This window comes from Astyanax mexicanus, chromosome 1 (genome assembly GCF_023375975.1).
Source record: "Astyanax mexicanus isolate ESR-SI-001 chromosome 1, AstMex3_surface, whole genome shotgun sequence".
NCBI lineage: Eukaryota > Metazoa > Chordata > Actinopteri > Characiformes > Acestrorhamphidae > Astyanax > Astyanax mexicanus.
The window spans coordinates 129,561,980-129,589,203 of NC_064408.1; the positions used below are offsets into that span (position 1 = coordinate 129,561,980).

General features: G+C 40.3%; 2 protein-coding genes across 9 annotated transcripts in view; one reads left to right on the forward strand and one right to left on the reverse strand.

Annotated features, from left to right (window-relative positions):
• LOC111196242 (zinc finger protein 239-like) overlaps nt 1–27,224 on the forward strand; it is a 443,969-nt gene that overhangs the window by 211,574 nt on the left and 205,171 nt on the right. The window lies entirely within an intron of this gene.
• Nucleotides 1–27,224, reverse strand: part of cspg5a (chondroitin sulfate proteoglycan 5a) — a 62,360-nt gene that overhangs the window by 22,170 nt on the left and 12,966 nt on the right. For all 8 annotated transcript variants that reach the window (XM_007239937.4, XM_022685859.2, XM_007239938.4 and 5 more), the window contains exon 2: nt 16,088–16,985. In XM_007239937.4, the coding sequence (XP_007239999.3) occupies nt 16,088–16,985 (898 nt within the window). The remainder of the gene's footprint in view (nt 1–16,087; nt 16,986–27,224) is intronic.

Below are 27,224 nucleotides of genomic sequence, written 5' to 3' on the forward strand. Positions count from 1 at the left end.
GATTGCTGACTACTAGACATGCTTCAACGACACAATTAAAGACATTTTACATAGTTGACAAACTTTAAGAGTGGGCACATCATTGGACTGAGAGAAGCAGGACGATTGCTTAGATCCATTGGCCACCAATTAAACGAGAAAGCTGGATTGCTTCAGACTGGAACCCTTTCATCTTTAGCAAAAATTCCAGGTTCTGCTTGGTTGGATGGTTTGAGTATGGAGGTCTCGTGGTGAACTCTTCAATTCTGCCTTTGATATGGACTAAAAAGTTCACACTGTAAACTGCTGGTGTGATTAATTGATTGATGATTTAGGAAGCATCTCATACGATAGTCGGTCACCCCTAGTAGTGATACGAGGAACACTCTTATGTGTTGCTGCCTTTGGTTATGGCAGAACTTCCAACTGGTAGCATTTTTCAGCAACGTTTTCCAGGAACGTCTCACCAATTCAGCATTGATGAAAGCAGCTAGGACTTTAGATTCAGCCAGCTGCAAGTTTTACAACAGGTAACGTATCTTGCAGATATCTCGTGGTAGCACTATTAGCCGCGTTGCCCAGTGCCACACTAAACTGTGCTTCACCCCCAGCTTCCTCGGACTCTTGGGACACCCACCAGACACTTCAAAAGCGGCAGTTTAGTTCCTCTCTGACCGGCCAAAACTGTGCTTTGATTCAGCACATGCTCTCCTGTGCCACTTGCATTATTCATGAGCTCGAGCCTGTCCTCCGCCAAGGGCGGCTTAAAATTCACCGCTTTCAGCGATTATTCCCACATCCGGGTCGGAACACGGGTTTCACCTCCGGATCTCCTATACGCCCACCCCCCCAGCATACTCACCCACTCACCCATTCATTGAGCTTCACTTTAAAGACACATCTCACTGTTTTAACAAATAAATCTGCATTAATTTAGTTTACTGGCTATAAAATCAGTCATATATAAAATGCATTTAGGGGTTTTCTTATTGTAAATTAAGGTTCAAATTTTGGACATAGCTTTTCATTTAATGTTTTTCTTTTTTTCCTACATAGTAAATGAATATTGAAGTGATCCAGACTATGAAGGAACACATAAGGAATCATGTAGTAAGTTAAAAACAGTGTTAAACAAACTAAAATACTCTGCGAAGAAGCATTTATGTGCTTTAACCTAGGGAGCTGTTAACTTGTGGTTTCTGAAGCTGGTAACTCAGAGGAAACTCTCACTCTTCCTTTCCTAAAGGCAGTCCTGATTAGTGCCAGTTCCATCATAATTTCCTTTTTGTTTGGCTTTTTGGAGCCCACTTATTACTTACTACTTTCAAAGTTCTTGAGTAGTTGTTGTTTGTCATAATCTGGATTCGAACATTATTCAAATATTCACTATTCACTGTATACCTGTAACTCTACCTCTTCACTACTTTACTTTAACTGATGCTCTCAAACACTTTATTAAGAGACAAGAAATTCAAGTAATTAACTCTTGAGTTCAGCACAGCTGTTAACTGAAAGCCTGAATTCCAGGTGACTCTACTTCATAAAGCTGACTGAGAAAAGAATTTTTTTTGTTTGATAAATTATTTCATATTAAACGCAGCACATTTAAAGGTTTTTATTTTAACTTTGGTTTCGACTGCTCCTAGAAACACTCCAAACACCAAAGAAATCCATCCATCTTTTTTCTGTGAATCAGATGAAAAAGTTTGCTGTCAGAAATCATATGAACTTCTATGAGTCATTTGGCTCCTCCTTTATTGTGACATCACAATAAAGAAAACCTGCATAGAACCACCCTGGCTCCACCCCTCACCTGTCAAATCCCACTGGAGCTCCACCCACTAGATCAGTTAAAAAGGGCCATTTCAGTCTGCTGGTTGAGAATCTCAAACAGTACATAACAGGATTAGTCAGCAGACTTTGTCTGAGAGAGGGATCTGTACCTACTGTCCGCGGCAAGTTTGTGCTTCCATCGTAGTTAAGCATAAATTCGCTTGTTCGTGTTTTGGTATTAAGCACAAGCTAAAACTAACATATCATAAATGACACTACTGACTGGTTTTGTTTGCTAATTGTCAAAATATCATGATAAATTACAGTCTCCCTCTGACCCTGCTGGCTCTAGGAACTACATTTCCCAGAATGCACCCTTCTCTGAGACCTCTGTCACATTCTTCAACAATCAGTCATAAACTGTTCCCCCGTTACCTGAATTTTAGAACTGCTCACACTTGTAACCCATTCAGCCTCTGTATAAATACACCTTTAGCTTTGCGAAGTATTGCCAACACACGTTTTTACAGTCTTTAGGCCTGATTAGTCTGTCGTCTGGTACACTTAAATATCGTTATACAACATTTCTACCATATCACACACATGTATGTATTAAAAACACTATTCCAACAATCCAACAAACAAAAACAAGCTTCTTTATCTGAGATCTGCCGAGGATTCTCGTACAGAACAGTGAAGGTCTGCTGGACTGTGCTCTGGAGATAACTGCACCAAAAAAGGCCCGAAAATATTAGAGTTCATGTCTGGGCTCTGTCAAGAGCAGCATTCCCTCCATATGAGACACTCACTAACTCCATCTGTAACACTCAGAGAAAGAGAGAGAGAGAATAAGAAAGAGAGAGAGAGAGAGACATAAGGCAGAAGATTCTCTTGTTTGTTGAGATACAGTGATAATAATAGTGTTTGGTAAGATATATAACAGTTTGATATGTTCATTTTAAAAGTTGTGTACAGTACTGTATGATACGATTCGCTATTTTACACAATATCATGCAATACTTTGATAATACTTTACACTTTTTATGAAACGTTATATCACAATGCTATGTTAGGCTCTGTGATAATACTTGTATGTTGCAGCACTTTGGGGTATATTACAGTACTTTAAAGTATATTACAGTACTTTAGAGTACGTTATAGTACTTTAGAGTATATTGCAGTACTGTATGGTATACTACAGTAGTTTTCAGTATATTACAGTACTGCATGATATATTACAGTCCTTTAGAGTATGTTGCAGTAGTGTATTAAGGTACATTAGAGTATTTTAGAGTATATTACATTACAGTACTTCAGGGTATGTTGCAGTATGTTACTTTATGTTATACTACATTTTAGTAAGATATATTAATATATTGTGATATACTGTACAATTGTGGTGTTCCAATACAATATGTTCCAACACAATGTTATAATGCATTATACAGTGTTACGAAGAATACTGAAATAATACAGTGTCTAATGATATTTGAGAAAACTATATTTTTATAAAATGTTCAATTCAATGTGTTATATGTCATAAATCATGATATAGGACGAAATATTTATGATAAAAATGTGTTAATGCAGAATTAATATGTCACATTGTTTGTACCAAAAATATATAATATTCTGAACATCCTATGCTGGGTGTGTGTGTGTGTGTGTGTGTGTGTGTGTGCAACCTTTTTTCTTCTTTCTTTAAACAACTCAATCTGTCACACACACACACACACACACACACACACAAACACACACTCTGAATGCCTGTAATGAAAGGAGTTTTCAGAAGATGTGAAGAGGGGGAGTTTAACTGCCTTTCAAAACAGCATCTGAGGAGTGTGTGTGTGTGTGTGGCAGCAGTTGGCATGATGCCATAGAGGGCATTTACTTAAAAGAGAGTAAAAACAAAGAGAAGAAAAGAGAGAGGAGTAACTGAAAGATATATAGAGAGAAATCGCTCACACTGCTCTACTGCTCCTCCAATCACACTGCTCTACTGCTCCTCCAATCACACCGCTCTACTGCTCCTCCAATCACACTGCTCTACTGCTCCTCCAATCACACTGCTCTACTGCTCCTCCAATCACACTGCTCTACTGCTCCTCCAATCACACTGCTCTACTGCTCCTCCAATCACACTGCTCTACTGCTCCTCCAATCACACTGCTCTACTGCTCCTCCAATCACACTGCTCTACTGCTCCTCCAATCACACCGCTCTACTGCTCCTCCAATCACACCGCTCTACTGCTCCTCCAATCACACTGCTCTACTGCTCCTCCAATCACACCGCTCTACTGCTCCTCCAATCACACTGCTCTACTGCTCCTCCAATCACACCGCTCTACTGCTCCTCCAGTCACACTGCTCTATTGCTTCTCCAATCTCTCCTCTGTACTGCTCCTCCAATCACACCGCTCTACTGCTCCTCCAATCACACTGCTCTATTGCTTCTCCAATCTCTCCGCTGTACTGCTCCTCCAATCACACCGCTCTACTGCTCCTCCAATCACACCGCTCAACTGCTCCTCCAATCACACCGCTCTACTGCTCCTCCAATCACACCGCTCTACTGCTCCTCCAGTCACACCGCTCTACTGCTCCTCCAATCACACCGCTCTACTGCTCCTCCAATCACACCACTCTACTGCTCCTCCAGTCACACTGCTCTATTGCTTCTCCAATCTCTCCGCTGTACTGCTCCTCCAATCACACTGCTCTACTGCTCCTCCAATCACACTGCTCTACTGCTCCTCCAATCACACCGCTCTACTGCTCCTCCAATCACACCGCTCTACTGCTCCTCCAATCACACCGCTCTACTGCTCCTCCAATCACACTGCTCTACTGCTCCTCCAATCACACCGCTCTACTGCTCCTCCAATCACACTGCTCTACTGCTCCTCCAATCACACCGCTCTACTGCTCCTCCAGTCACACTGCTCTATTGCTTCTCCAATCACACTGCTCTACTGCTCCTCCAATCACACTGCTCTACTGCTCCTCCAGTCACACTGCTCTATTGCTTCTCCAATCTCTCCTCTGTACTGCTCCTCCAATCACACCGCTCTACTGCTCCTCCAATCACACCGCTCTACTGCTCCTCCAATCACACTGCTCTATTGCTTCTCCAATCTCTCCGCTGTACTGCTCCTCCAATCACACCGCTCTACTGCTCCTCCAATCACACCGCTCTACTGCTCCTCCAGTCACAACGCTCTACTGCTCCTCCAATCACACTGCTCTACTGCTCCTCCAGTCACACCGCTCTACTGCTCCTCCAGTCACAACGCTCTACTGCTCCTCCAATCACACCGCTCTACTGCTCCTCCAATCACACTGCTCTACTATGGCTCCTCCAATCACACTGCTCTATTGCTTCTCCAATCTCTCCGCTGTACTGCTCCTCCAATCACACCGCTCTACTGCTCCTCCAATCACACCGCTCTACTGCTCCTCCAATCACACCGCTCTACTGCTCCTCCAGTCACAACGCTCTACTGCTCCTCCAATCACACTGCTCTACTGCTCCTCCAATCACACCGCTCTACTGCTCCTCCAATCACACCGCTCTACTGCTCCTCCAATCACACCGCTCTACTGCTCCTCCAATCACACCGCTCTACTGCTCCTCCAGTCACACTGCTCTACTGCTCCTCCAATCACACCGCTCTACTGCTCCTCCAATCACACCGCTCTACTGCTCCTCCAATCACACCGCTCTACTGCTCCTCCAATCACACCGCTCTACTGCTCCTCCAATCACACCGCTCTACTGCTCCTCCAATCACACCACTCTACTGCTCCTCCAATCACACCGCTCTACTGCTCCTCCAGTCACACTGCTCTACTGCTCCTCCAATCACACCGCTCTACTGCTCCTCCAATCACACCACTCTACTGCTCCTCCAATCACACCGCTCTACTGCTCCTCCAATCACACCACTCTACTGCTCCTCCAATCACACCGCTCTACTGCTCCTCCAGTCACACCGCTCTACTGCTCCTCCAATCACACCGCTCTACTGCTCCTCCAATCACACCACTCTACTGCTCCTCCAATCACACCGCTCTACTGCTCCTCCAGTCACAACGCTCTACTGCTCCTCCAATCACACCGCTCTACTGCTCCTCCAATCACACCGCTCTACTGCTCCTCCAATCACACCGCTCTACTGCTCCTCCAATCACACCACTCTACTGCTCCTCCAATCACACCGCTCTACTGCTCCTCCAGTCACAACGCTCTACTGCTCCTCCAATCACACTGCTCTACTGCTCCTCCAATCACACTGCTCTACTGCTCCTCCAATCACACCGCTCTACTGCTCCTCCAATCACACCGCTCTACTGCTCCTCCAGTCACAACGCTCTACTGCTCCTCCAATCACACCGCTCTACTGCTCCTCCAATCACACCGCTCTACTGCTCCTCCAGTCACAACACTCTACTGCTCCTCCAATCACACCGCTCTACTGCTCCTCCAATCACACCGCTCTACTGCTCCTCCAATCACACCGCTCTACTGCTCCTCCAGTCACAACGCTCTACTGCTCCTCCAATCACACTGCTCTACTGCTCCTCCAATCACACCGCTCTACTGCTCCTCCAGTCACAACGCTCTACTGCTCCTCCAATCACACCGCTCTACTGCTCCTCCAATCACACTGCTCTACTATGGCTCCTCCAATCACACTGCTCTATTGCTTCTCCAATCTCTCCACTGTACTGCTCCTCCAATCACACCGCTCTACTGCTCCTCCAATCACACCGCTCTACTGCTCCTCCAATCACACCGCTCTACTGCTCCTCCAGTCACAACGCTCTACTGCTCCTCCAATCACACTGCTCTACTGCTCCTCCAATCACACCGCTCTACTGCTCCTCCAATCACACCGCTCTACTGCTCCTCCAATCACACCGCTCTACTGCTCCTCCAATCACACCGCTCTACTGCTCCTCCAGTCACACTGCTCTACTGCTCCTCCAATCACACCGCTCTACTGCTCCTCCAATCACACCGCTCTACTGCTCCTCCAATCACACCGCTCTACTGCTCCTCCAATCACACCGCTCTACTGCTCCTCCAGTCACAACGCTCTACTGCTCCTCCAATCACACCGCTCTACTGCTCCTCCAGTCACACCGCTCTACTGCTCCTCCAATCACACCGCTCTACATCTCCTCCAATCACACCGCTCTACATCTCCTCCAATCCAACTGCTCTATTGTTCTAATTACTGCTCTATCTTTTGAAACACCCTATTTACCGGAATTTATTTAATTTACAACCGTTTTTTAAGCTTTTATTATTAGTAACATTAATCATTTTCTCATTGAGTTGCAAAACCACTAAATCAGAGTTTTTGTTTTTAATCATAATAATCATTCATTTTTCCTCTTTTCTGCATGTAATTCGTTCAGATTACAGATTTTTTAGCTCCGCCCTGAACTGACCCCCATCGCCGAGGCGGGGTGATCCCCATATGGAGGGGATTGGGGGGGATTAACGGTGATCATTAATCGGACCCCCCGGCGTCTGTCACACAAACGATCAATCTATCCAGTAGTAATCACCCACTGATCTGCTAAAGCCTGTTCACTTAAAGCACCAATCAGAGCTCCCGGATGCTGAGGGACTGTGATTAGTACTGTAGTGATGTCAGTCTGTAATGATAACAGTGCTGATGCTGAAAATCTCAGTAACGCTTTATACTACAGTGTAAATTCTCTGGATGAACCAGTGCATTCTAAATACTTACCGGATCCTACAGGATAAATAAAGTACAACCAGGAACAAGAGTTTAACAACTAGGTAACTTTCTGAAATTTACCCTGTACTTTCCCAACATGCTGTAACTGTTCTCTATACATCTGTATTTACAAAATACTTATAGGGACCTACTCGTACTTAAGCGTTGGTACAAATAAAGCACATGAGATCCTGCAATTTCCCTAAACTTGTGGTGTGATTTTCATATAAAATAATATAGAATGATTTTTCCCTTTGTTCTTGGCAGTTATGAAGACTTCATTACAGTCACACTCCAGGGAATTATTATTCTGATTTTATTTATGCTTTTAAAACAATCAGGGTGGAGCAGGAAGTTTATAATTTGAAGACTAAAATCCATTAATATTTATATATCTTCAAAACACAATCAGGAATGCTGAGATTTAAAAAAAATGTTTATTTAAGCAATAATACCCTCGTGGTTCGTGCTAACTGCTTTGCTTTTTTTTTTCTATTTTTAGTTTATTACATAATTTGAACAGACAAACTGTTCCTTACACTGTGCCAAAATTTCTTGATGAACGGACCAATAGAAACTCTTCAAAATGACCTGAAATAAACTCTTTTTACATTGACTTCCATTGAAAGTTTACAAGGTTTTTTCTCTCTACTGTAAAGTTGCTGTTTTGGAGATACTTGTTTTTCACTGAACAGCGACAATATGCTAAATATGCTGATTAAAACAGTGTAAAAGTATGTGTAGTTTGGGAAACTCCTGTATTTCACAGGGTTTTAGGAGATTGAAGCTCTGCTATACAGTAGATGATGTAATTGGTGGTTGTTGGCAGGAAGAGCTGAATCTGACTCACTCTCGCTTTTCTTCCTCACTAAAATCCACGATTTCCCAAACAGACGTTCTGTTTTCCACTGATCTGCATCTCAATAGAACCGACAGTAACGACCCAGCGCTGGATTTACAGCCAATCAGCAGCGTAACGCTCCTCTCCGACTACAGATACCGAAACACACTCATTAAAATAACTAAACAATACTTTTATTTAAATCTGATACTGTAGGAAGGTTATTAAAGGGCTTCTACAACATTTACTAAACATAAGCAAGTGTATAAAACAGCTACCATAGAGCCCAACTCTCAGTGGAGAGAATTTTCAGCCCCGCCTCCAACTTCCCAAATTGAGGATATTGATCCTACACAACCCACCGTAAGCCGGGTTCAAGAACTTTTGCAATGGCAATGAAAAATCACATTCATAACTGCAGTATACTGAGTGAAAACAGAGTCAAACTTTCAGTTTCTGTTTTATATATACAGTATTTGTGTCATAGCAGGTATTGTATAGCATGTTGTTGTAGCATTAGCTAGCGATAGATAAATAGATAGAATATCTAATATTTGTGTTTTGACTAAAAAATATTTACATTTCAGGAATTATATGTATAAATTAAGTATTTGTAATTAGGTAATATTGTATGCAGAAATTAAGTAAAGTTTACTAAAAGAAAGGATTGATTCAGTAAAAATAAATGAAGTAAAGTTTACTAAAAGAAAGGATTGATTCAGTAAAATAAATGAAGTTAAGTTTACTAAAAGAAAGGATTGATTTAGTAAAAATAAATGAAGTAAAGTTTACTAAAAGAAAGGATTGATTCAGTAAAATAAATGAAGTAAAGTTTACTAAAAGAAAGGATTGATTCAGTAAAAATAAATGAAGTAAAGTTTACTAAAAGAAAGGATTGATTCAGTAAAATAAATGAAGTAAAGTTTACTAAAAGAAAGGATTGATTCAGTAAAATAAATAAAGTAAAGTTTACTAAAAGAAAGGATTGATTCAGTAAAAATAAATGAAGTAACGTTTACTAAAAGAAAGGATTGATTCAGTAAAATAAATGAAGTAAAGTTTACTAAAAGAAAGGATTGATTCAGTAAAATAAATAAAGTAAAGTTTACTAAAAGAAAGGATTGATTCAGTAAAATAAATAAAGTAAAGTTTACTAAAAGAAAGGATTGATTCAGTAAAATAAATGAAGTAAAGTTTACTAAAAGAAAGGATTGATTCAGTAAAAATAAATGAAGTAAAGTTTACTAAAAGAAAGGATTGATTCAGTAAAATAAATAAAGTAAAGTTTACTAAAAGAAAGGATTGATTCAGTAAAAATAAATGAAGTAACGTTTACTAAAAGAAAGGATTGATTCAGTAAAATAAATGAAGTAAAGTTTACTAAAAGAAAGGATTGATTCAGTAAAATAAATAAAGTAAAGTTTACTAAAAGAAAGGATTGATTCAGTAAAAATAAATGAAGTAAAGTTTACTAAAAGAAAGGATTGATTCAGTAAAATAAATGAAGTAAAGTTTACTAAAAGAAAGGATTGATTCAGTAAAATAAATGAAGTAAAGTTTACTAAAAGAAAGGATTGATTCAGTAAAAATAAATGAAGTAAAGTTTACTAAAAGAAAGGATTGATTCAGTAAAAATAAATGAAGTAAAGTTTACTAAAAGAAAGGATTGATTCAGTAAAAATAAATGAAGTAAAGTTTACTAAAAGAAAGGATTGATTCAGTAAAATAAATAAAGTAAAGTTTACTAAAAGAAAGGATTGATTTAGTAAAAATAAATGAAGTAAAGTTTATTAAAAGAAAGGATTGATTCAGTAAAATAAATGAAGTAAAGTTTACTAAAAGAAAGGATTGATTCAGTAAAAATAAATGAAGTAAAGTTTACTAAAAGAAAGGATTGATTCAGTAAAAATAAATAAAGTAAAGTTTACTAAAAGAAAGGATTGATTTAGTAAAAATAAATGAAGTAAAGTTTACTAAAAGAAAGGATTGATTCAGTAAAAATAAATGAAGTAAAGTTTACTAAAAGAAAGGATTGATTCAGTAAAAATAAATAAAGTAAAGTTTACTAAAAGAAAGGATTGATTCAGTAAAATAAATGAAGTAAAGTTTACTAAAAGAAAGGATTGATTCAGTAAAATAAATAAAGTAAAGTTTACTAAAAGAAAGGATTGATTCAGTAAAAACAAATGAAGTAAAGTTTACTAAAAGAAAGGATTGATTCAGTAAAAATAAATGAAGTAAAGTTTACTAAAAGAAAGGATTGATTCAGTAAAATAAATGAAGTAAAGTTTACTAAAAGAAAGGATTGATTCAGTAAAAATAAATGAAGTAAAGTTCACTAAAAGAAAGGATTGATTTAGTAAAAATAAATGAAGTAAAGTTTACTAAAAGAAAGGATTGATTCAGTAAAATAAATGAAGTAAAGTTTACTAAAAGAAAGGATTGATTCAGTAAAAATAAATGAAGTAAAGTTTACTAAAAGAAAGGATTGATTCAGTAAAAATAAATTAAGTAAAGTTTACTAAAAGAAAGGAATGATTCAGTAAAAATAAATTAAGTAAAGTTTACTAAAAGAAAGGATTGATTCAGTAAAAATAAATGAAGTAAAGTTTACTAAAAGAAAGGATTGATTCAGTAAAAATAAATGAAGTAAAGTTTACTAAAAGAAAGGATTGATTCAGTAAAAATAAATGAAGTAAAGTTTACTAAAAGAAAGGATTGATTCAGTAAAATAAATAAAGTAAAGTTTACTAAAAAAAAGGATTGATTCAGTAAAAATAAATGAAGTAACGTTTACTAAAAGAAAGGATTGATTCAGTAAAAATAAATGAAGTAAAGTTTACTAAAAGAAAGGATTGATTCAGTAAAATAAATAAAGTAAAGTTTACTAAAAGAAAGGATTGATTCAGTAAAAATAAATGAAGTAAAGTTTACTAAAAGAAAGGATTGATTCAGTAAAAATAAATGAAGTAAAGTTTACTAAAAGAAAGGATTGATTCAGTAAAATAAATAAAGTAAAGTTTACTAAAAGAAAGGATTGATTCAGTAAAAATAAATGAAGTAACGTTTACTAAAAGAAAGGATTGATTCAGTAAAATAAATGAAGTAAAGTTTACTAAAAGAAAGGATTGATTCAGTAAAATAAATAAAGTAAAGTTTACTAAAAGAAAGGATTGATTCAGTAAAAATAAATGAAGTAAAGTTTACTAAAAGAAAGGATTGATTCAGTAAAATAAATGAAGTAAAGTTTACTAAAAGAAAGGATTGATTCAGTAAAAATAAATGAAGTAAAGTTTACTAAAAGAAAGGATTGATTCAGTAAAAATAAATGAAGTAAAGTTTACTAAAAGAAAGGATTGATTCAGTAAAAATAAATGAAGTAAAGTTTACTAAAAGAAAGGATTGATTCAGTAAAAATAAATTAAGTAAAGTTTACTAAAAGAAAGGATTGACTGAAGTTCAGTTCACTTATTTACTCTGTGTAACAGAGTTGAGTAAACCGAGTTGAAGTTACTTAAATTTATCTAAAATTAAATTTACTTAAAAAAAGCAAATGCAGAAAGTTGCAAAACTTTTTTTAAAGTAAATTTTACTTTTTTCAGTGTACATCCTTACAGATTATTAGCATGATTAGCATGCTAAAGCCCCTCAGTTAAAGGCGCAGTATCAGAATCAGTGTGTTTAGTTCTAAAGGATAAAAAGAAGTTGTTAAACAGTCGTGTAAAAGTGAGTTATGACTCCAGTGGTGAGCTGTAGTGAGCGTCTCGTCAGCCGGAACATCAGTGGAGATTAAGGAGGAGTTCGTATCTATAAACAGCTGCTTTCTGCATTCACTCGCTAATCCAATTTCAGCAGTGAACGAGCCGCTCTGTCCAGAGCTCCGACTGACCCACTTCCTCCCGCCGGCCGGCGAGGACTCCTCACTCTCCAACAAAACATCTGCATACAAACCCAAAACATCTCCAACCAGCTCTGGATGGAAGTAATCAGAACCCGATGATTGTGTTTATGTGGCCAGATCCAGAGAAATAAACACAAACAGGGCTGTTTTAGGGTATTTTGGGGCTCTAAGAAAAATGGAAACCTTCTTTCCTTTCTCTTCTTTCTTTTCTGGCTTCATGTTTGCTGGAGTTTCATATTTTGCCGGCTGCTGGAATGATGAACCTGGCTGGCTGGCTACTGGCAGTAACTAGTGGGATGAGCTAATTTGAGGGGGTTTTTGATAAAAGCATCTTCATCTTTCCTAAATTGACCACCACAGAATTTAAAGGGGCGGTCACACAGTTTTGTCGTTGCATTCGATTCATAACCAGTCATTGGCAATTGAATGGTTTGCATGCCTTGTTGCAACGGGGCTGCACACACATCACCATCACCTCTATAGAAAAGCACTGATCAGTAGAATACGATGATCTGGAGCATCAGCGCCTGAACCCTGAGGTCACCATGCTCAATAATATAACAACAATATAAATTCCCTTAGCATTAAAAAACATCTAATTCCCTTTGAGAATAAAGTGCTAGACTTTCATCATTTATAATCAGAACCCGACACACCTGAACACCTTATTCACACCTGGTATTAACATGCATCCTGTATACAATAACAAGCTAATGGATAAAGGTAATATTCTTGGCTCGAGCACAAGTCAAACTAGTTGTTCATCTGGATCTAGCCTCACCTGACGTGATCAGAGATCCAATCACAAGCTCTTAAAATTAAATACAATGTTAAGCATCACGTACCAATCTCGCATTACTGATTTTACTGTCTCTTTACACACAAGTTGTTTTCCTGCTGAAATATATGAGCTGTACATGGCTAGGATAGTAATGTTAACTCAGTTAATTGCTGAGGTAAATGTATGATTATAATAGCAATGCTGAGGTAAATGTTTGACTTGAAAAGCAGTGCTGAGGTAAATGTGTATTCAGAACACCAATACTGAGGTAAATGTATGATTATAATAACAATGCTAAGGGTAAATGTATGATTAGATTAGCAATGCTCTGGTTAATTTATGATTAGAATATAAGTTCTGAGGTAAATGTATGATTTGAATAGCAGTGCTAAGGTAAATGTGATTGAAAAGCGCTGCCATGGTAAATGTATGATTAGTATGTAACTGCTAAGGTAAATGTCACTGCTGTGGTACATGTATGATTAGAATAGCACTGCTAAGGTAAATGTATGAATAGAATAGCACTGCTGAGGTAAATTTGAAATTAGAATAGAAATGCTGAGGTAAATGTATAATTAGAATACAAATGCTGAGGTAAATGCATGATTAGAATAGAAATGCTGAGGTAAATGTATGATTAGAATAGAAATGCTGAGGTAAATGTATGATTAGAATAGAAATGCTGAGGTAAATGCATGATTAGAATAGAAATGCTGAGGTAAATGTATAATTAGAATAAAAATGCTGAGGTAAATGTATAATTAAAATAGAAATGCTGAGGTAAATGTATGATTAGAATAGCATTTCTGAGGTAAGTATATGATTTGAATAGCAGTGCTGAGGTAGGTGTATAATTAGAATAGCACTGCTGAGGCATGGGCGTGGTAGTGGGGGGAAAAGTGGACCTGACTACACAGGGCCCGAGTAAAAAGAGGGGCCCATGAAAATCCACGTTCATTGTGTACTGGCATGGACAGGGGCCCACTGACATTGAGAGTGTACAGGGCCCAGAATTTGCTGCTACGCCCCTGTGCTGAGGTAAATTCATAATAAGAATAGCAGTGCTGAGGTAAAGGCATTGTGTGTTATTGGTATTGTAGTCTTGTAATTGCACATTTAGGATTAGAATAGCACTTCTGAAGTAAATCTATGATTAGAATAGCATTGCTGAGGTAAATGTATGATAAGAATAGCACTGCTGAGGAAAATTTATAAGAATACCGTATATTATTATTGGTTTTAAAGTTTTGTTATTAATTAACTTCTTTGTTTTTTGTTTGTTTCCATTTCTGCATTTTAATGTGGTCCAACCCTAATTATTATTACTATTTTTTGATGGGGGATTAAAAGACAGAAGGAAATTTTACAGAAATATGAAAATTCACTCTGAAAATACTGTAAAATAATAAGAATAATAACAGGAGTCCATTACTAATCCATCTCTCATAACTGGGCCGGATCAGTGTAACTAAACGGAAGCTGTTCAGAGTGAATATCACCCTCAGGAGGTCAGGGTCACCACCCGGATCACTGCGCAGGGTGGGGGGTGAGACAGATTTATCTCTGTAGGACTGTTATTAAAGACCGTGGGGGCGGAGACCACCCCCAGCCCCTGAGCAACATCACTCCCAGCTCTGAAGACCATTATCAGACCAAATCAGCTCAGGAGCTCAGAACTCCAGTAAAGGAACTGAAGAAGAGAACCGGAGGGTTCCACCATCCAGAATAGTGAATAAACCATACTTTTAAAGGCTGGAGAGTTACATACGTTCCCCATTCCAGAAACGAGCTCCTTAATCCAGTCTGGCAGAGTCAACGCCTGAAAACACGAACTCCAGCCTACAGCTGGAGGACACATTGTGTCCCATCCCTCCATCCCTCCCTCCCCCAAATTCACCTAATCCTCACTCTGACGCGCTGAAATTCATAGTCCTCCACTCGTAGCCCAGTTCAGGGGCTTATCCTCACCCTGACCTCTTTACGAGAGCTAGAACCCCAAATCTCAAATTCCCTGACGACGCTCTACAGACTCCCCTCTATTGTTATTGCTTTTGTTGTTACTGTAGCCCCACTTCAGATCGGCTCTTTTTAAGCTTTTAATTGCACTAGAAGAACGAGATGTATCCATGTTCTGCTGGAACGATGCAAACAAATCAGACCCACAGTCTCCAGCCCAGCGAGTGCGTGAGTAGACCGGGTCACATGCTCTGAGCTGGAACTCCTCTGGCAGCGAGAGGAACTTTCCTAATAAAGTTTCTCCATAAAGCATCCATCAAAACATGTGGCGCTCCACTTTGTCCGTGAGGACGCCGGGCCTTCTCTCCACCACATGCAGCAGGAAAACACAGCTTTCTCCCTCTGAAACCACTTGTTCTTGCTCTGCTGAACACATGCAAGCATTTATCTTCCCAACTCCTTCAGTTCTGGGCATGGAAATCAGGGGTTCCCTCAGTATCGGCGCTTCCCAGCAGTTAACGCTGTCTTTTCTAGAGATTGAAAAATCAATCGACTAAGCACTAAAGGGCTTCCTACAACAATATTGCGAATCCTAGAGGAACAATCTTCAATTGGCACCGGCCCCAAAAACACCAATTGATACAATCCTTGTATCAATCAATAGCCTTTTGTTTATCATCTAAAATCAATTACACCTAGGAAGTTCTCCAATTTCAGACCATGGTTCCATGACACCTACAAAAACCATTCAAGCCAAAACATTTTGACCACATGCCACATTTTCCTTCCAGTAAAAATTTCTAAACTAAACATGGTTCACTGATGGGTTTGGACCATAATAAATGACTACATTTGTGTTGTGTTTTAATCAGGTAATATAATGTACAGCTCAGATGTTCCAATAGTCCACTGATGGAATATCTTCACAACAAGTCTTAGGGCCTCTTCATGGTAGCTGTAACTGGACTATTCTGACTCGTAGGAACATTATTTAGACTCTATTCTTTGGCTTTGAAAGTAGTATCTATCACCACCACTGCAAAGAAATCAAAATTGTCATCCATTGTTTGAGTAAACTGATAAACTCATAACAAGCCTTACCTGCAGAAGACGCCAATGCCATCCAGGACGTAGCACTGTCCCCCGTTGAAGCAGTAGTTTGGCAGCACTTCGCACTGAGACCTGCAGGTACCGTTAGCGAGAATGTTGCCCAGCCGACAGTCAGCGCCATTGCTGGAGATTCCTACGCGAAGGACTTCTTCCTTGGAAGGGGTGATCGGGTTGGGCAGGCGGGGGCGGAAGGTTCTGGGTGGAGGAGTAGTAGTGGTCGGTTCCTCTTCGAACGTGTTGGCAGTGGTGCTGTAGTCATCCGAAGTTGTGGAAACAGTTTCGTCGTATGGAGTGAGGTAGTCGTAGTTGTCGGGCATGGCCCAGGCGGTTGGGTCACGACCTTGAAGCTCATGGGCTGAGGGGGAAGGTGGGACAAGCTCCTTGCGGGAACCGTTGTCAAAGTCTACGGTCACGGGCTGGGAAGGGGGAACCGCGGGATGGGTTTGGGTTGTTGGGAATTCCCGAAGGTCCAGGTCAAACACAGTGGTCTCCATGTTCACTTTGGGAACGTGCCACGGTGTCTCCGTGGTCACGTGCGGCCTCAGGTCCTCTTCTTCCATGAAGCTATCATGAGTCAGCAGGTGGTCAGTTTCTGCTGAATCTTGGCTTATGTCTGGACTTTCCACTTCTACAGTTTCTGTCTCGGCCTCAGGTTCAGGTGTAGAGGTGACCACCTCCTGAGGAAGCTCCTCCGTCGGCATACCGCTGCCCTGCTCACCCCCGTCTCTCGGCTTACGCCCAGCCCGGAGGTGGAGGAACATGTCACCAACAGTTTGGAATGCTTCATTAATTTCCTTCAGCTTCGTCTCGTCACCCTCTGCTGGCAGGGAGGTCACGTTTGTAGTAGTAGTGGTGGTGCTGACCAACTCGGTTCCATTCACAGAGTTAGCTGTGAAGATAGAAATGACCAGAGTTAGTCACATTCAAGCTAAATGGAGCTCAATCTTAACATTTTAAACCCCCACTTTGAATGTGTCCATCATCTCAAACCTCCACTCTGAATAAGTTCAACATCTCAAACCTCCACTCTGAACAAATTAATCTCGAACACTTAAAGATATAAAGAATTGTAAAATGTTTCCAAAGTCTTCCGCTTCAGGAAGACTTTGAGATAATTGTAACTCGCCTCCTTTAGCATTACTTTCTGTTGTTGTTAGCCACATTAGCACACGTGGATGAAGTATGTTTTTAGGTCAGTTACTTCCAGCTGAGTGAGTCTGCGATTTCTTTCAAAAGCTTCTTTGGAAAGCCTCTGGATTAAGTGTAATAATTTTACTAATGTACTCAGCCGGCGAGGAGTTGGGATTAGGGATTAGGGATCGGCGTCTAGCGCATAGTGGCGGCGGGGTTCCTCATGGGGAGACAAACTGTGATCTGCTGGGAGACGAACACTGTGCTCCAACCTGCCCTATATTTACAGGGTAAAAGGCCATTTAACGTGGAAAAAGTCGACAAAAGTGCAGGGAAATTGTAGCCTTTAGCATGGCTGCAAATGGTTTTAGCTATGTCACTTTTTGTTGTTATCCATTGGATAACACAACACACAACTGCGTAGTCTGTCTAGTCACATTGCATATAACTCTAACTGATTTTGTTTCAACTTCTGTCATGTCAAAATTCGACCTTCTGAAGTTTTTGTTACTAAAAAAGGTAAAAATAAAAATCAAGCAATATGATCTTTCTAATTTCTAAGCTTTTAAAAAAACAATATATAAGCTGGTCACGTACTAATATCGTGTCCCACGACTTTTGGCAAGTGTCAAGGAAGATACGGAGCTCTGCACTGAACTCTGGGATATGTGGGAGGGGTCCCCTGCATTGAATGCGGACGTGATATTTGGATTTCTGCTACAATCAAAATAAAACCTCATAACTTACACACAATTTGGCATGTCTATGTTTAATGTCATCCAATTTGCATAAACCTCTAGAATATAATCAAGAGGAAGATGGATGATCACAAGCCATCAAGCCACCAAACTGAACTGCTTGAATTTTTGCACCAGGAGTAAAGCAGCATAAAGTTATTCAAAAGCAGTGTGTAAGACTGGTGGAGGAGAACATGATGCCAAGATGCATGAAAAAAAAAACTGTGATTAAAAACCAACCAGGGTTATTCCACCAAATATTGATTTCTGAACTCTTAAAACTTTATGAATATGTACTTGATTTCTTTGCATTATTTGAGGTCTGAAAGCTCTGCACCTTTTTTGCCATTTCAGCCATTTCTCATTTTCTGTAAATAAATGCTCTATATGACAGTATTTGTATTTGGAATTTGGGAGAAATGTTGTCTGCAGTTTATAATAAATATAATAAAAATGCTCCACAAAGAAAGTTAAGTTTTACATTGACTTCCATTGCAAGTTGAGAAGTAGGAGGTTTTACTGCAACAAAGAAAATCATTTTCCCTCATTAAAAAAAGCAAAATAAGTTGTACTCTAAATTTCCAGATCAGTTAAATATATTGGGCCCTATTTATTACTTATCTTAAGTTGTACTTGCGTTCTTGAGTTAAGTTGGTCTTTTTATATATCCACTGTCTGGACCTGAAAGTGCCTGTAGCCCTAGAAGTAGCCAAGTTAGGGTTTGGAGAAAAGGGCTAAATGTGGACTAATTCATCTACCAGCACACACACACACACACACAAACACACAAACACACACTTACACACACACACAAACACACACTTACACACACACACAAACACACAAACACACACTTACACACACTCCTGCAAAAGCCATCTTGTGAGGCTTCCCCACACAAAGGAATCCGACCAGTGCTGTAGTTTCTGTGACGTCCTATGTTTCAGAGACTAGCATAGCGCTAACAGCTAATGCTAACTCCCAGTCTGCTGCTCTGACAGTTCCCCCAGACCTCCTTGCTGTTTCAGGAATGCGTCCTTCCTGTTCTGTTCCCTCCAAACTGAAGCAGGAGCTTCTCGGAGACGCCGCTCACAAAACCAGCGCCAGAAACAGCGGCCAGAGTCCGGTCTGGGTTCCATTAGAGGACATGAATCATGAAGATAATATTCTAGTGATGCATCGGATAAAGAGCTGCCTGATAAAGAGCTTTCTGATAAAGAGCCGTCTGATAAAGAGGTTTCTGAGTGGTCTGATACAGAGCATCTGATTTGGGACACCTGATGTGGGGCATTTGATATGGGGCATCTGATACAAGGGGTCAGAAATGAGGCATTTGATACAAGGGGTCAGATACAAGGCATCTGTTAAAGGGCATCAGATACAAGGCATCTGAAACAAAGGTTCTGATATGGGGCATCTGAAAAAAGGGGTCTGATACAGGTCATCTGATATGAGGCATCTAATACGAGGCATCTGATACAAGGCATCTGTTATGGGGCATCTGATATGAGGCATCTGAAACAAAGGGTCTGATACAAGGCATCTGAAAGGAGGCAACAGATAGATATGGGGCATCTGATACAAGGGGTCAGATATGAGGCATCTAATATGGGGTATCTGATACGAGGCATCTGATTTGGGGCATCTGGTTTGAGGCATTTGATATGAGGCATCTGATACGGGCCATCTGATACAAGGCATCTGATTCAGGGTATCTGATACAAGGGGTCAGATATGAGGCATCTGATTTTGGGCATCTGATACGGGGCATCAGATAAAAGGAGTCAGATACAAGGCATTTAATACGAGGCATCTGATTTGAGACATCTGATATGGGGCATCAGATACAAAGCATATGATATGGGGCATCTGATACGAGGCATCTGATACGGGGCATCTGATTTGAGGCATCTGATACGGGGCATCTGATTTGAGGCATCTGATACGGGGCATCTGCTACAAGGCATCTGCTACAAGGGGTCTGATATGGGGCATCTGATACGGGGCATCTGATAAAAGGGGTCAGATACAAGGCATCTAATACGAGGCATCTGATATGAGGCATCTGATATGGGGCATCAGATACAAAGCATATGAATTGGGGCATCTGATACAAGGCATCTGATATGGGGCATCTGCTACAAGGCATCTGCTACAAGAGGTCTGATACGGGGCATCTGATACGAGGGGTCTGATATGGGGCATCTGATATAAGAGGCATCTGATAAGGGACATCTGATACACATGCGTCTGATACAGGTGTGTGTTTTGTTGCTGAGTTGTGTGTTTATTTGTTCACTTATTAAATCAGACCTGTTGACGAGGCTCATGAACAGCAGCTCAGATAATCAGACCATCCTTCAGTTCTTATCCTCCTTATCTCACAGCGCCGCCTGTCAGACTAATCAGATCAGAGAAAAACGTCCAGCGGCCACAAAACAGGAAACACTGTCAATAGCAGAGATGGATGAACAGGAGACATCTGCCTTCAGAAAGAATCACTCATCACAGAAAGAGCTTATCTTAAAGTGGCTGCTATGGTGTTTTTAGGTGATTGCCCTGGCATCCCAGACGGCTGCTAGGGCATTTTTCTAAGGTATTTCAGGTTGTTGCTAAGGTGTTCCAGGTGATTGCTAAGGCATTTTTCTAAGGTATTTCAGGTTGTTGCTAAGGTGTTCCAGGTGATTGCTAGGGCATTTTTCTAAGGTATTTCAGGTTGTTGCTAAGGTGTTCCAGGTGGTGGCTAGGGCATTTTTCTGAGGGATTTTAGGTTGTTGCTAAAGTGTTACATGTGATTGCTAGGGCATTTTTCTAAGGTATTTCAGGTGGTTGCTAAGGAGTTCCAGGTGATTACTAGGGCATTTTTCTGAGGCATTTCAGGTTGTTGCTAAGGCGTTCCAGGTGATTGCTAGAGCATTTTTCTGAGGTATTTCAGGTGGTTGCTAAGGTGTTCCAGGTAGTTGATATGGCCGGTACTTCTTAAGGTGTTCCAGGCAATTGCTATGATATTTCAGGTGACTGCCCTGGCATCCCAGGAGGTTGCTATGGCATTTTTCTGAGGTATTTCAGGTGGTTGCTAAAGTGTTCCAGGCAATTGCTATGATATTTCAGGTGATTTCCCTGGCTTTGTTGCTAAGTTGTTGCTAAGTTGTGTTCCATGCGGTGGCTGGGACATTTTCCTAAGGTATTTAGGTTGGTTACTATGATATTTCAGGTGGTTGATATGGTGGGTACTATGGTATTTCAGGTGGTTGCTAAGGTGTTTGAGGTGGTTGCTATAGCATCCCTGGTGATTGCTAGAGTCTTTGCTGAATAAAATGATTGTGACTGATACTGTGACTGAGGGCACTATAGAACTTCCTACAGAACTTACTACATCCTGACCTCATTACTTATGAGGGCGGAGTCTTGTTATACTTCACACTGATTGGCTTTTAGAAGGACATATGTTGGACCTGACATATGTTGTCATGCTGTTTCCTGCCAGAAAGCAAGTATTTTCACACTGTAAATTAACCGGATCATGGTTTAGCTGATCTGAATTAAAATAAGTTCTTTAAATCGGACTGAACTTTGTTTCTTTGGTCCAGGATGTGACTCCTGGCACCTTTCAGGAAGTGTATCGGTTCCTCAGTGATGTTTTCAGCTGAGATACACACACACCTAAAGAGCGTTAGATAATCTGCACTCTAATTGGAAGATCTATTTCGGTGGTAATCGTGTTTTACTGTTCCACCTTTGGAGAGCCGGCGGTGAGGGATCCGGAGACAGAAAGCTGAGCCGAGCTTCATTTAATTACAGCAGCGTCTTAATGCACAATCCCTATTCACCCTCAGCCCCGGCGCTGGCACACGCCCACCGCGGTGCCCGCTGCTTCATCACACCCAGAGGTCACCTTTACACGGGCACGGTGCCAACACAGCGCCAGAACTGAACACAGCAGCGTTTTACACTAACACATATGATGTCTATTGCAGGTAGTAAACGGTTCAGCTTTGAAACATGGTGGAGGTAGTTACATCTACTACTCACATAGCCCTTTTTTCTCCAAAAGAACTCTGGCTCTTGAACCAGTTCCATTCGGTCTTATACGGCCCATGGTGCTTTTCAGTGAACCAGCCCACGTTTCACAGTGGTGGTGCTCCTGTACAAACAGACACGCCCACAGATGTCGTCACGGTTGTTGCCAATTAACCTAGAATTCTTTGTTTCCCGCTGCGATCAAACATTTTTAGTTATGAAATCGACTTTTGTTGGTGAAAAAGTGGCGAATGGTTCAAAATTAGTTTCACAAACCAGGACAGTGCCAGTTTCACAGCGATGGAAAAGCACAACAAAACAGTGAGACCTAGCCAGGATAGAGTACAGCTTCCTGTAAGTTGTAGATGATGAAACTACCTCCACCATGTTTGGAAGCTGAACTCTTATCTTAGCTAGCTCTCACTGTTAGTGCTTTGCCACCAATGTGAAACCGGCATCGTTCTGGTTCGTGAACCTAATTTTGAACCGTTCGCTGCAGTTCCACCAACAAAAAGTGGAAAAGCGCTATGTGAGTAGTAGATGAAACTACCTCCAACACGTTTGGAAGCTGAACTTTATCCTAGCTAGCTCTCAGTTTGTAGTAGATGAAAGCTTGCCAGGATAAAGTTCAGCTTCCAAATAGGCCTGTCACAATAGAATTTTTTTGTGGACCATATATCATCCCTGAAATTATTGCGATAAACAATATTATTGTCATTTTAAAACCATTTTAATTCAACTGAACAAATGGTAATAGTATAGCATAACAAAGCAATTATACTCTTTTTAATACAACAACACAAATTAATCATAGTTTGGAAAATATATATTTTTTCTTCACCTACTGCAGTCCACACTGTTTGGGAGTCACAGTTATTATAGCACGACTAGCTAAAATACTGTTCTTTGTTATATATGTCAACAAACATATGAATAAACACAATAGACGATATCACAATTATCAAATATTATCGAGGTCATGTCCACTTATTGTACGATAAGTTGATAATGTAATTTTTGTGACAGGCCTTCTTCCAAACATGGGGGAGGTAGTTACATCTACAACTCACAGTGAGAGCTAACCAGGATAAAGTACAGCTTCCAAACATATAATTCTACTTTTTAAATGCAACCCACATGTCCTCGCCTTTCAAGTATCAGAAGCATTGCTCTAGAAAATAGTAAAAATTTATCGAGGTTATGTCCATACATTGTCCGATAAGTCAATAACGTTATTATGGTGGCAGTTCTGACCATGGCAACCCTACACAACATTACTCTGGTCTCAGTTGGTTTCAGTAAGGGTGAACTCAGTCCGTGTGGTTGATAGTTTGGGTTAAACCGTCAGATTTGGCCTGAATCTCAGCTGGCAGCTCATGATCCTCCACGTTTCTCCACACTGGCTAATTGTGAGGCTCTCAGACAGCCCTGAATACAAAAGGCTCGGGGCCCCCCGGCTCCGTGGACTCTGAGGGGACACAAAGGCTCCTCTGTGCCCCTCATTACTCTCAGCTGGTCAAACACTGTTATATAGTACCTGAACCCAGTGTTATATGGCAGTGATGCAGTAGTTTATAGTACTTCATCTGGATCCAGTAGAACGTTCTTTTGGTAATCCTCTGATATTCCCATAGCGATGCCGTCTACCAGTTTTCCCAATGCTGGGGGTGATGTTTCTCCAGATTCACCATGAAGATATATTAAAAGTATATTATATATAAAAGTATATTATATAGTCCTGTATTATTTGGAAGTACATCTTTTAAACATGGTGGAGGTAGTTTCACCATCTACAACTCACAGTAAGAGCTATCAAGTCTAAAGTACAGCTTCCAAACAAGGTGGAGGAGGTTTTTTTATTATATACAACTTACAGTGAGAGCTAGCCAGGATAAACGACAGCTTTCAAACATGGTGGAGGTAGTTTCATAATATAGCCTCCAAACATGGTGGAGGTAGTTTCATCATCTACAACTTACAGTGAGAGCTAGCCAGGATAAAGTACAAATAAAGTACAGCTTCCAAACACGGTGGAGGTAGTTTCATCATTTAGAACTCACAGTAAGAGCTAGCCAGAATAAAGTACAGATAAAGTTCAGCTTCCAAACATGGTGGAGGTAGTTTCGTCTACAACAACTCACAGTGAGATCTAACCAGGATAAAGTACAGATAAAATACAGCTTCCAAACATGGTGGGGGTAGTTTCATCATCTATGACTCACAGTGAGAGCTAACTAAATTAAGGTACAGCTTTTAAACATGGTGGAGGTGGTTTTACTATCTACAACTCAGTGGGAGCGAGGCCCTCATTTATTTGGACACATATTTTGGCGTATCCGAATAAAGTTCAAAGAGTATAACTCTACAGTCTTAAAGAATAAGACATTTTATTTAAATATATGTGTTTAAAGAGCCGATTTTAGGTTTAAAAATGTTGTTTTTTTCTATATGATTGTTTACTTAACTAACTGAAGTACCTTTATCTTTGTATGGTGGGTGTTTCTGATAAAATGGCCAGTGACTGTTCATAATAAAGTTGAAACTCTCAGAGTAAGTCAGCAGTTTATGGGGTTAAAAGTGCTGAGAGTGTAAAGTGCCTAAATATAGTGGGGTAGGGTGACCCAACGCAACGTTCTGGTTTGGAAAATCTGCCAGAACTGAGCTGGTTTAGTCCTGGAAGGCTGGCTGGGTTTTGGTGCCAGGCTGTTCCAGTGTTACTTTTCCGATTGCACTGGATTTTATTTAGGGGTTTCAGAGTAAAGGAATCCTGTATCATTTTCGTCCTACTACTACTGTATTTTTTGCACTACAAGGTGCCTAAAATTCTTTAATATTCACCAAAATCATCAGAGCTTCTTATAATCCGGTGCTCCTTATGTATGAATTCTATCAGTCAGGTATTAAGGAGCAGTAAAGACACTCTGCTGAAGTACAGAGTTATACAGGAGTTTCAGTGAAGTTTCTCCAGCAGCGAGACTGGAGCATTATTAGCATTTGCTGCTAACTGTGCTAAGCGCTAGCTCTTTCACCGTCCAAAGATGAATATACTGGACCGTAGTCTGCATGTTAACCGTGTTTAAACAAGCTACGTGGGACAAACCGCTAGCTAATAGCACCCTGGCTTAACGGAACACTCAAGATTCCTCCTAGCCACTAATGCTAATGCTGCTGCACCCAGCCTTAGTAAAAATATGGAAATCTAAGCTTACTGTACATAAACTGAAGTGCTTTACTCTGTGTAGATTAACACCACAACCCAGCTGAATTAGAAGGGAAACATGGCCACACCCCTATTCCTTACTAGTATTGCTTAAGGCGCTTTATATTCAGGTGAGCTTTATGTATGAAAATAGCCATATTTTCAGAATGCTACTCTGTGGATACTCAGTCGCTAATCAACAGGTGCTAGGCTGGAGGAGAGAGATGTGTTGCCATGGGAACAGGTTGGCAGCAGAGCTACAGCATAGAATCACACACACACACACACACACACACACAGAGCTGTGCACACTGATGTAAAATGGTGTTTAGCATTATTTATTCATTCCTGAATTCATTTCTGCTCCAATTGACATGATTCCTGCTGAGAGCCACAGAACATCCATCATCTCATCAGACCTTCATATAACATACTGCATATAATGTATATATACAGCTCTGGATAAAATAATAAAAATTAAAAAGCACTTAAAAATGATGAGTTTCTTTAATTTTAACAAACTGAAAACGGATATAATGGAAGATACTGCAGCAGTGCTGCTGGAGTTTTAAACACTGTTAAATCTCTCACTGTCCTCCACTCTATTACACACTCCCACCTACAGCTCAAACACAACGTAGATACAGTAAAGCCAGAGACAGAAGATCTGAATCCCACAGGTCCACAGGACACTGCCTACAGGACTCTACATACAAAATGCTGCCTACGGTACATTATCACACAGCACACAGGACACTACCTACAGGATGATACCTACTGGATGCTGCCTACAATACACTACCTACAGGATGCTGCTTACAGGACATCACGTACAGGATGCTGCCCACAGGACCAGACCTACAGGATGCTGCCCACACGCCGCTGCCTAATGGATGCTGCCTACAGGACACTACATACAAGATGCTGCCTACTTGACGCTACCTAAAAGACACCTAGAGGACACTAGAAAATGACGCTACATACAGGATGCTGCCTACAGGACACTACCTGTAGGATACTACATGCAGGACACTACATACAGGAAACTAGCTACAGGATGCTGCCTACAGGACACTACCTATAGGATACTACATACAGGACACTACATACAGGAAACTAGCTACAGGACGCTGCCTACAGGATGCTGCCTACACTCTGCTGCCTAATGATGTCTACAGTATGGTGCCTACTAGACGCTGCCTACAAGATGCTGCCAACAGGACGGTACCTACAAGAAACTGCCTTTAAGACACCATCCACAGAATACTAAATATAGGATGCTACCTACAGGATGCTGCATACAAGACGCTACCTACAGGACATTGTCTACAAGATGCTGCCTACAGGACATCACCCACAGGACACTGTTGGTGGACTATTCTCAGCAGCACTGGCTGAGAATAAAGTAGATAATAAAGCCAACTCAAAAACATTAATAAACATCAATCTGATTCGATTTTGTTTCATTTGCGTTTACAGTAGTGACTGTAGAAGTGAATGCTAACGTGAATTAGTGAGAAACCCAGACATTTTTCAAGATTTTTATAATAAAATCCTGTCCAAAAAAGTTTCCCGTTTCAGTTAGAGGAGGTTTACGAGAACAGAAAGAGGAGTTTCAGCACTACAGGAAAATAACGGATCTGCGGATGGATTTACCTCGTAAGTCAAAGCGGGTTACTGAGCACTAATTAATCAGATTATTGAAACATCCGCTAATCCCATTAAAGCTGTTTATTTGCTTCCTTCCAGTCCTTTTTAAGAATCTTGCGGAGGATTCATTAGTTTTGTCACTCAGTTGAGTGAAAACTAGCATGCTAGCATCTTCACTCAAAACTCAAAATATCACACAACATCTGATAGTTTCCAGTACACATCTGTGTGTAAAAGAATCCTTAAAATGATATAATATGTGGAAAGAAAATCAAAAATAAATGTTCAATATATAGTATGTGCACTAGACGCACTATGCTAACACTATGCTAGCTGATTAGCAATTAGATAATGGCAAACAAGTTTTACACAGTCCTGAATCCTTTCTTGT